At 34.8% G+C, this 11354-nt stretch overlaps 1 protein-coding gene across 1 annotated transcript; it reads right to left on the reverse strand.

The window, feature by feature from the left end:
- Positions 1 to 1118: 1118 nt before the first annotated feature.
- RERGL (RERG like) lies at positions 1119 to 10665 on the reverse strand. The gene is made up of 5 exons (XM_002712743.6): positions 10509 to 10665; positions 9094 to 9150; positions 6670 to 6743; positions 5237 to 5385; positions 1119 to 1881 (listed from the first exon to the last, which is right to left on the reverse strand). The coding sequence occupies exons 1-5, from the start codon at positions 10657 to 10659 to the stop codon at positions 1599 to 1601; spliced, it is 714 nt and encodes a 237-aa protein (XP_002712789.2). The 5' UTR covers positions 10660 to 10665; the 3' UTR covers positions 1119 to 1598.
- Between the last annotated feature and the right edge of the window lie 689 nt (positions 10666 to 11354).

An 11354-nucleotide genomic window follows, 5' to 3' on the forward strand; every position in this document is an offset into this window, starting at 1 on the left:
AATAGGAGTCACTGTGCACTTACTCCTCATGTAGGATCTTTGTCCTTAGTGTGCTGTACATTGAGATTTAATGCTATAACTAGTACTCAAACAGTATTTTTCACTTTATGTTTCTGTGTGGGAGCAAACTGTTGAAATCTTTACTTAATGTATGCTAAACTGATCTTCTGTATATAAAGCGAAACGAAAATGAATCTTGATGTGAATGGAAGGGGGGAGGGAGTGGATAAGGAGAGGGTTGTGGGTGGGAGGGACGTTATGGGGGGGAAGCCATTGTAATCAATATTCTGTACTTTGGAAATTTATATTCATTAAATAAAAGTTAAAAAAAAAAAGGCAGTACTTGGCAAAATTCAGCAAGATCACCAGCAGGGGCACTGTGGTCTAAGAGGTAAAAGGCAGACAGTTATCTTTCATAGGAAATGGTAATTTAATTAATACAAAAAGTCCCACATATCTGTATTCAATTTTAAAATATTTCTTTCAGAGCAAAAAGCCTTCAAAGTGAGGTGAGGGGGCAGCATTGTGGCTTGGTGGGTAAAGCTACCACCTGTGACACAAGCATCCCATATGGGTGCCAGAGGAGTCCCAGCTGTTTCACTTCCAATCCAGCTCTCTGCTTAATGTGCCTAGAAAAGCAGTGGAAGATGTAAGTGTGCTTAGGCCCCTGCACCCATGTGGGAGACCTGGAAAAAGCTCTAGGCTCCTGGTTTTGGCATGGCACAGCCCTGGTTGTTTCAGCCATTTGGGGAGTAAACCAATTGATGGAAGATATTCTCTTTTCTCTGTCGCTCTTGTTCTCTCTATAACTCTGCCTTTCAAATAAATAAAAATAAATCTTAAAACAACACAAAGTTATGTAGGGATTTTCCAGCAGGGTTTAATTTTTTACCTTTCTTCTGATGTATGGGAATCTAAATGAACTACAGTAGACTAATCTGTTAATCTGAAAAGGATGTGATAATTGTCCTTGTCACTGCATACAGCAAGGAGACACTTTTTCATCATCAGACCTACGATAAAATGTATACTTCTGTGAAAGGACTTTAACTTTGTGAGTCTCAAGTTATAAAGTATGTGTAATATCACATAACTCATTGAATTATTATAAAGAAATGTAAAATTCCATTCATGAATTTTATTAAATAGATCAAAAATGTTCACATTGATAATTTAAGCCCTGTACTACATTATGCCCTATAATATGTTATCCTATGAATATAACTAGACACTTAATTCAAAAGAACTATGTAAAATAAACCTCAGACTGTAGAATGATAGTTAAATAAAATTACATTAGCAGAATTTGTTTGGGCTGGTAAATCGGATAGCTATCCATCAAAAGACTACAATGAGTGTTATTTTGTGCAATTAGATAAAGGTTATGTGTGTAGAAGGGTGAAGTGGATACAAACAACCAAAAAGATTAATAAAAACAAAATGAACCAAAAAGCTAAACTCTGTATTCCAAATGTTCAATCATACCATATCTCTAAAAAAAGAATTTCTTTTTAAAAAATGCATACAAAGGAGAATTTTAATTATTGTGTGAACGTTTGAAACTCTGATCTAACAAATCCCCTAGGATTACATGTCTACTAAACAGATTTCCTTCTCTTTCCGAATACATTATTGATCAATTTGGCCATTGATTTAGATCCACTGGGTCTTCTCTTTTCTTTGAGTTTGAAGCTTGTCAGGATGTCCTTGATAATTTGCAGAAACATCATCTCTACCTCCAGAGACTGCTCTGCTGCAGACAGTTCACAGAATTGGCATCGGTTATCCAGTGCCAGCTTTTGTCCTTCCTCCCAGCCAACTTCCCGCACGTGACCTAGATCTTGCTTGTTGCCAACCAAGAGCACTGATGCCTCCACAGCTCTGAAACACAGATACACAATTTTGGGCAAGTTTGTCTTAGCAATTTTTTTTACAGGTAGGTTTATATCCAAAGTATTATGAATCAAAAAAGAAAAAAAATTATTGTCTATATGTGTTATTCATGCTCAGGTATATGTATAGTGGTATATATATCACTTAAAAATATTTTAGGGGGCCAGTGTTGTGGTGCTATAGGTTAAATCATCGCTTGCTACAACATCATCCCATATGAGCACTGGTTTGGGTCCCAGCAGCTCCGCTTCCAAATAGCCCACTACTAATGCACCTGGGAAAGCAACTGAAGATGGCCCAAGTCCTTGGGCCCCTGCACACATGTGGGAGACCGGGATAAAGCTCCTGGCTCCTGGCTTAGGTCTGGCCCAGCTTCTTTCTTTTTTTTTTTTTTCTTTTTCTTTTTTTTTTTTTTTTACAGGCAGAGTGGACAGTTGGACAGTGAGAGAGAGAGACAGAGAGAAAGGTCTTCCTTTTGCCGTTGGTTCACCCTCCAATGGCTGCCGCAGCCGGTGCGCTGCGGCTGGCTCACCGCGCTGATCCGATGGGAGGAGCCAGGTGTTTCTCCTGGTCTCCCATGGGGTGCAGGGCCCAAGCACTTCCACTGCACTCCCTGGCCACAGCAGAGAGCTGGCCTGGAAGAGGGGCAACCAGGACAGAATCCGGCGCCCTGACCGGGACTAGAACCCGGTGTGCCAGCGCCACAAGGTGGAGGATTAGCCTAGTGAGCTGCGGCGCCAGCTAAGCCCAGCTTCCATTGTTGCAGCCATTCAGGGAAAGGACCAGCAGTTGGAAGATCTCTGTCTCTTTCTCTCTCTGTCTCTTCCTCTCTCCCTGTAATGCTACCTTTCAAATAAATAAATAAAGCTTTAAAAATAATTGATATAGGATATGGTAAGTGGTACAAAAGAAACAAGCCCTTAAAGTATAGGATTTGAAGTAACACAGACTTATTCTGGAGTTCTTGTTCCTTTTACTATTCAAGAATGATTATTTTTCCCACTTGTCTTTCCATTTTTATCTTTGTAATTTATTTTTTTTGTATGTAAAAAGTGGTAAAAAGTCTTCCAGAGAATTCTAACAAACATTAAATGAACTGATGTATACAAAATTACATAGCAAAAACTCAGACAATAAAAGATGTTTGTTAAATATTATTTTCATGTTTATTATTAAGTTTAAGGTAAGGACTAATAAAAATCTATCAACTAACACAATAATGTCATGAAAAAGTCAATTTATATATAATTTCCTAGGAAAATATTATTCAAAATTCATTGCTGTTTTCTTTGTTACTCTTTATTATAGCATTCTGTGGAGAAAACTTTACCATCTCATGACCTTGCACGACATTCCTGCTTTAAAAATGTTTCTTTCAAAAATAAAATAGCTTTTGCAAATATCAATATTCTTCCTAGTTATATTGAAACTATGGCAATAGTGTTTGCTTTGAGAAATATAGTTAAACCATTAGCTTTTAAACAAGATGAAACTCTACCAAGATATCTATAATCAGAAGACGTGGGTAAATGCAATCTTCAACTCGTATTGTCCTCAGATTCCATTAAAAGCTTTTTTTTTTTTTCACTTAAGAGTACAAGCAGTGGGAGAAAAAGCAGTATGTGGTGGTATTTGGAGGACATTAACTGTACCCTTTTCAGTCTAGTTTATCAAATTATTATAAAGGATGAGTGAGGAATGGTACATGAAAATATTTGAAGGGTAAGCTACATATATCAGATATAATTTTAGAAAAGAGTGCAATATTTTACTCTATTTTTTCATATGAGAATTGAAAATACTTTAGAAATGATTTAGTCAAAACATTCAGAAGCTTATTTTAAAAATGTCAAAAATATGTAGGTTTTTGCATTTTCAATGGGTTTTTAATTGTTCTTGACTGATTATTTGATTTAGAAAAAAAATCATAAGAATTTTATTTTGTGCTGTTTACTGTCTTGATGTTCAAATATACAAAATTCAACATTTGAAATAATTCAACTTTTAAAAATCAGTCATAATCCAGGAAATCAGACATGCGGTACCTCAATAAAATGACATCATTCTCCCCTGTCATCCTGCTATCAGTTATATAATCAGAGAAATGAGTTCTAGGGATTAAAATGATTTAACTAAGGTAAATCTAATGTAAACAATACTGTACATTAGCCACCTCCAAGGAAATGTAATATGTAAATTACCGTCTGGGGCCAGTGCTGTGGCACAGTGGGTGAAGCCACCACCTGCAGCGCCAGCATCAAGTCCCAGCTGCTCCACTTCTGATCCAGCTCTCTGCTATGGCCTGGGAAAGCAGTGGAAGATGACCCAAGTCCTGGGGCCCCTGTACCCACGTGGGAGACCCAGAAGAAACTCATGGCTCCTGGCTTCAGATCAGCACAGCTCCAACCATTGAGGCCATCTGGGGAGTGAACTAGCAGATGGAAGACCTCTCTCTCTGCTTCTGCCTCTCTGTAACCTTGCCTTTCAAGTAAATAAATAAATCTTAAAAAAATACTATCTCATGGTTTCTTGGCACTTAAAATAGATGTAAAAGGCATATATCTCAATCTTCCATGATAATACTCTGCATTTTATATACCAGATTGAACTGTTATTTGGATTCAAATGGCAAACTGGTTAAAAACACTATTATCTTCACCAGTATGTTGAACACAAATAAATATCTTAAATCAAAAAAGCTAAAGCAATTAAAATATGGAGAGTGAAATGGAACACTCAGATGTTTACGTTTTCAACTACTAACGCAACAATAATATAAGGCACTTTTATTCATAGTTCCTGTGTTAAGATATTTACGATGGAGAATTGTTGATAAGCTCTTTGTTTTAGGAGGTCAGATGGAGGAAAATGTATTCTCATACTTAGAATTTGTAAACAGTTTGATTATTCAGTCTACTTTGCTTTGATAGATTGAACAACCCAATATGACTAGGAATTGGATTTCACAGGATGCCAAATGTAATAAATCTGGATTTATTTAGTATCCTTAACACTTTTGTGAGAATGAAAAGGAAAGGTTGAAAAGTGAACTATCTTGTGTACAGAGGACCATTATTTTGCAACTGAATGTCATGTTAACAATAGAAGCTGTCTTGTAAAATAGCCATTTACTCAGGGCGAGTAACTGTTTATGTCAGCCAGGATATAAAGCATTCTCATCTTACTCCTTTTACTACATGTGTAACTCCCGTGGAATGGGAAGGTGAATTGTTCAGGGCTGTTAAATTTTGTAATTGGAAGGCTGTACTAAATTCTTCCTAATGATGCTTACAGCTATAAGATGATTTACTAAAATGAAAGTGAGAGGAATGAAGTACCTTACCTTTTACAATGGCTAGTTTGTGGCTCCCGAATTCTGTAGATCAGTGCTTTTGCAAAAGCAAACGAAGACCTGTCACTAATGTCATAAACAATAATAAACCCATCGGCCCAGTGAAGCTCACTCGTGAGGGAGAAGCTTGCTTTCTGTGGCTGAAAAGAAATCAAGTGCATTGAAAATGGTTGGTTCCAGTACCTCTGTTTTACACTTTAAACAGTTAAGTAATGGGGACTCATTTCACGTGGGAGAGACTTAGATAACTGAAGACTTGTATTTTCCAAAATGTGCTTTCTTTGTTTCTCTATTTCATTTTTCTCTAATTAAAAGTTATCAAATTTTTTAAATTAAAGAGGAACTAAAATAAAGTTGTGCCTGTATTATTTTACAACTTTTCTATAAGAAAATGTCAATTTTTGGGAAATTATTTAAAATATAACAATTTTCTTTTGAATTAATAGCCACATAGTTCATTGAAAAGAGATAATATTTTCTACTCATGTTAGTCAATGAAATATCTGTTGATTTTTGGTACTGGGTTTGCTTTTCTATAGTATATTTCAGAATAGTTTTAAATTTACAAAACAGAAATTGTGAAGCAGTGCAAAAAGTTACCATATACCTCATGATTAGCTTCCTCAGTTATCAGCATCTCAGCATCTTATATTGGTATGATATATTTGCCACAATCTATAAATCACACCTAGATTTCCCTATTATTAATACCTCATATTGTTAATATATTTGCCACAATTAATGAACCACACCCAGATTCCCTTAATTGTTAATCCTAACTCCCACCATCCCACCACTCTTCCCAGAGCATGTGCAGATTGAGGTGGTTTTTTTTTTTTTTTTTCCTTCTTTTAGCTGCTACATATGAGAAAGAACATGCACCAGTTGTCTGTGCCGGGTCAGATTTAAATAACAAGAAAGGAAAATATTAGCAAAGTTTAACTGAACAAATCAAAGTGGATATTTCACATTAATAAGGAAATATTTTGCAATATGAAATGGCTATGCATTTCCTCTCTTGCTTAAGTAATCCTAGTTCTACTAATTGTGTTTGTTGAATGAACAAACCAGTTTGTTATCAAAACTCATCTTACTTACGGTCTGTTGACAACTTATTAGTTATGGATGCAATTTAGTGAAAATGTAAACTGAGTTGATGGCCATTAAACTTAGAAATTTCTGACACACTGTGACATGGTATGTTATAAATATTGCTATTTTAAACATATTTGTAATGTGAAATTTTGACATAAATTTACAAAGTCAGAAAATGGAGTTTACAACATGAAAAGTAATCTCTTAAAAATTATAGTAATTAAAATTGAGAAAACAATTCAGCATTAACACTGGTAATATTTCACTTATCTTCATCAATCTACAAAATATTACTGAAAAAATAAAATATGACATTTTGTTCTACTTACTTGAGAACAAGGGTCATATATTTCCAGATTAAGCTGTTTCCCTTCCAAACACAAGTGTTTACTATAAATAGATTCTGCAAAAAAGTGTATATTCATTGTCAGTATGGAAAAACATCAGAGTAAAAATTAGACTAATATCTACATCATAGTATAGCAAATTCAACCACAGTGGGATAGTATAGTAACTTTTCTTCATTTTGGGTGACCCAAAACATGTACTTTTCATATTATCTCAGGTATGTTTCTTCCAGATAAACTTCACCACTATATCTAATTATTTGCATCCCTTGGTGCCCATAGACTTCCACTCTGTCCTATGGTTGAAATATCTGTGTTCCTATCCAAGGGATATTCAGTCAACTAGGGATTTCTTCTTACCTACTGGAAGACAAGGCTCCAACAATTCTGTCCCTCTCGTCTTCATCATGAATGTTTCCAGCATGATTGTATCTTACAAACATGCCAAAACTATTTAACTGTTTCTAGACTCTAGTTCTCAGATTAGATCTAATTTGTCTTATGCCTTAGTGCCGTTGGTCACTCCAGCTCCCTAAAATGTTTCCTTCACACTGCCTTCCAAGCAGTGCATGCCCCTGTCTTTTTTATTTCCTGTTGCTCCATTTTAAACTTTGTCTACTGACTTGTCTCCAAGGTCTTCCCACAATCATACACCCCTTTACACATTTCTTCCCTACTTCTGTCTCTGCTGACTTTATCCAGCCCAAACCTGCATACTCCAGTGATTTCTGATAAAGCAACATCCTAGAGGATCCAGGTCTCTTCCCTGAACTCCAAATACAAACCACTTGCTAAAGGACATCTCCATTTAGAAGTTTAGTAGACATATCAATGTTAACACACCTAGAACTCAATGTCTGATGTTCTTGTAGATTTGCTATTGACTAAAACCATACGTTTTCCTTCTAGACATTTTAAAATATGATCTCAAATCTCAAAAATCTCTGGGTAGGGTCACTCTCAAAATTTTAACATTTTATTATTTCCCCTTCTAGCCTTCTACTACAGGCTAAGGTGGTTTTTGCTTCTTTGCACAGATACAGCTAGTGACATTGATAATTTGTCCTTTCAAAATGGTTCTAAGTCTTATATTTTTGTCAAGTGTAACAGCTAGAAATATGTCAACATTTCATTTATTTTTGTTACTATATCATATAAAAGATTAAGATGAGGTGTTTGGTTGTTTTTGTTATGTTTTGATATTATGCTGCTTAATTTAAAATTTTTGGTTCTAGAAAATTTTCTCATTTGTGCATTCGAGTTTGTACATTATGTTGACTTTCATTATTGAAGTTGGTGCCACCAGAATTGACATATTAGAAACATTTTTCACTTTTTGACTTTTTTTCCTTCTATAAATAATTTTTAAGCACTTATCCTAACATACTTGCAATGCCATATAGGCTGAAACACTACTCAGGATTTATGTAGGAAAAACTACAGTGCACTACCTTGAAGTTATTTTCTGCAATACTCTAATAATGTTGCTTCATGGATCAGGAATGCAAGATTTTACTGTTTGTATTTCTCATGGGAAAACACAAGTGCAATCATTCATAATTTCCTTTACTCTAGATAAGCAATATTGAAAAAGAAATTCTTTTTCTCAATTCTCATTCTTCCTGTAATTCTGTCACTCTTGTTAAGAACAAAATTCTTTCCTTATCACCATGCCTTTGATTAAGTAAACATTATTGCTATTATATTGATTAATTTCTGAATAAATAAGTATTGTTAACATTGTGGCAAAATTTTGACATTTTGTGATATTACATTTGTGCTGCTACTCATGTCATCATAATTCTTATCAAAATAACAAAAAAGTTGTAGTAGAGTTAGTGAAAAGATCCTAAAACTGTAGTAAGGTGCCCTGGACTCTTAGAATTTTTTTTAAATTTACATAAGCAACCTAAATAGTAATAAGATTTTAATTAGGTATAATTTTGCTATTATTTTCATGTTGTTTGATAAAAATATGTTTATTTAAAAAATAAATGTTTATTTGTGTTTTCTTGTGCTTTCATCATAAATCTGTACCTATATTTTAACAGATGTTAATTTAATTTCGAAATTATTTCAATAATCTATTGTTGTAACTTCCAAGAAATATTCATATTTACGTTTACATATTCTATAATATTTTAGTGGAGGAACCCACATTAATATATTTTCAAAGTTAATAATTGATTTTTTAATTCATAGTACTTATCATCAAATTGGGTTAATTCTATCAGAAAAGATCATTCAAGTACTTATTTTGGTATTTCTACCCAGAATTTGTGAAGAAATGATTTGCCTAATAAATGTAGAAATGGCAGATTTTATCTAAGTCCTTTTGAATTTAATTGGAGTTCGATCATGTTGTTGAAATTTGAAGGTTAAAAAATTGTTAGAGAATTAACTTACCAAAATTAGAAGCATATTCTCCAATGAATCTCTTGGTAAGAAACCTTACTGTCAGTGCTGCAAAACAAACAGGCTAGATTTAGCATCTGTTGCATTTTAGGATACAGATAAATTCAGTTATGTACATGAAGTTTGATCAAAAATTTGTAAACATTCTTCAAGACCTTCAAGCTGTATTAAGTTCCCTCTGAATAATAACAGCGTTGCCATAGTAAAACCACAATGATCAGGAAGCTAGAAAGAAAGTGATCATAGAGCGCTACACCTTTATGTCCTATGGAGTCAGTTCCTGAGTGGAAACATGTAAGTCAACTTACCTTTTGTAAGAGAAAGAGATTTATTACATTTAAGGTGCAGGAATTATGGCATCTCCCTTTTTCTCTAACAAATTAAATTTGACTACAAGTTACCACTTCATAGAGGTACTTCCAAACATCCATAGATAAATAAAATTAAAAGAGAATGCAATTTCCAGGAACTTTTTGAAATCACATTTAGATACAAGAGTGACAGGACATCATCAAGCATTGAATATGTTTAACAATATTAGGACTTAAAAATCCAGGAAATATGTAAAGGACCTTTGTATCAGTTTACATAACAGCAGCTCCTAGGGGTGTCCACATATTATGTTATTATTCATTAGGTTCCAAACAACTCTGTTGTTGGCGTCCTTGCTGCCCGTATGCATGGATGGAACAAAACAAAGCAAAGCAAAACAAAACAAAATAAAACAAAAACATGGCATCCATTGTTAGACCAAATGTTGCCCAGTTTCAAGATATTCTTCCCTGAAACAGCAGAGTTAGTGGACCTCTACAGAACATCCCATCCAAAGGCTACAAAATCCCCATTCTTCTCAACCACACAGGAATGTTCTCCAGGATAGATCGCAGGGTAGTCACAGAACAAGCCTCAATCAATGTTTAAAATGTGAAATAATGTGGCATATCTCTCTTGACCACCATGCATTTAAACATTATTCACAGCTTGCCGTGAACCTCTCTCTACCCAAGATCTCATTTCAGGAGAGTCCTTGCATGGCCATTGCTTAGTCAATAGAGGGGAGAGGGCAGGTGGGTTGATGTAGAAGTAGGTGGGTTAGTAATGGAGAGAATTTCTCTCAATTTTAAGCCTCAATGATTAGTTGACAATTAACATTATAAACAGTTTTGCTGCTCCATGTCTCTATATTCAACACATACACATTCATTTGACTATAAAAATGAAAAATGCTGTTAAAAATAGTCTACATATCATCCCAGTGACAGACATCATTATTATATCGATATACACATGTGTGTTTATGTAGGTATACGTATGTATTCCTTTTATATATAAGTTAATCTTAAACCTGTCATTGTGTTTCTCACTCTTGCTGTATTGAATCCCATGTCATACAAAACATCACTCACCAGATTTCCCTGTCCCTTCACCACCCAGGACAGCAAGCTTCACGTCGTTCATCTTGCTTCTCTGCTCCTTCTTGGTCAGCCCTGGCTTCTGGAAGTATGCTGACTGAAGCCAAACGTATGCTTTTGACTTCCTTTTTATTGCTGCTGTCATTTCTCTCAGACAAACTCCACCCCACATTTCTGTCATCTAATAATAACTCTCAAAATGCTTTCCTACAGTAGTTTTCAGAATATGCCTTTATTTTTTACTGCTATCATTGTTTTTTTTTTATTATTTTGTTTAAGGAATACAACTTCATGCATTTAGTATATACAGATTTCTGAACATGATGATTCTTCCTCCCCCCTCCCTCCCTCCCTCCCAGCTGTACTCCTGCCTTTCTTCCTGCTCCCTTTTCCATTCCCATTCTTATTTTAAAAATTACAGTTACTATGCAAACACTAAGTATTATCAAGATAATAGTTAACATTTGTAAGGAAGGCTTAGTCCAAATCCTCTCTGTTCCTTTACTGAAATCAACCTTGTCCTATGACCTAAGGAAAAAACTCTCCTTCAATTAGAAAGTGCTTAGAACATGGTTGAAGATTCCTGTAAATTTACTTTGATTGGGTAAGTTTTGTTTATTCATTAATATGAGCCTACTTCTTCTGAGTTTTCTTCAGTGAAAGGCAAGGGAAAGTAAATTCTAACATAAAAAGAAAAGAGAAGGAAGCTAACTTTCTAGGATTTTTGAATGTAGGTGTGAAAGTAATGAAACTAAACATCCAAATCATTTTTCTGAAGCCCAAGACATTCTCAGGAACAAAACAGCCAATGTCAGGTTTCAACTCCCCGATGTTGCTTTT

This window comes from Oryctolagus cuniculus, chromosome 9 (assembly GCF_051225735.1).
Source record: "Oryctolagus cuniculus isolate XC-2025 breed Fujian yellow rabbit chromosome 9, ASM5122573v1, whole genome shotgun sequence".
Classification (NCBI taxonomy): Eukaryota; Metazoa; Chordata; class Mammalia; order Lagomorpha; family Leporidae; genus Oryctolagus; species Oryctolagus cuniculus.

Excerpts from the sequence above, each read along its gene's own strand:
- RERGL (XM_002712743.6), bottom strand. The coding sequence starts at position 10,659 with ATGACAGCAGCAATAAAAAGGAAGTCAAAAGCATACGTTTGGCTTCAG. Across the intron at positions 9,151-10,508 it reads TGAAGGGACAGGGAAATCTG|CACTGACAGTAAGGTTTCTT; the intron begins GTGAGTGATGTT and ends TTTGTTTTGCAG. Across the intron at positions 5,386-6,669 it reads TATATGACCCTTGTTCTCAA|CCACAGAAAGCAAGCTTCTC; the intron begins GTAAGTAGAACA and ends ATTTCTTTTCAG.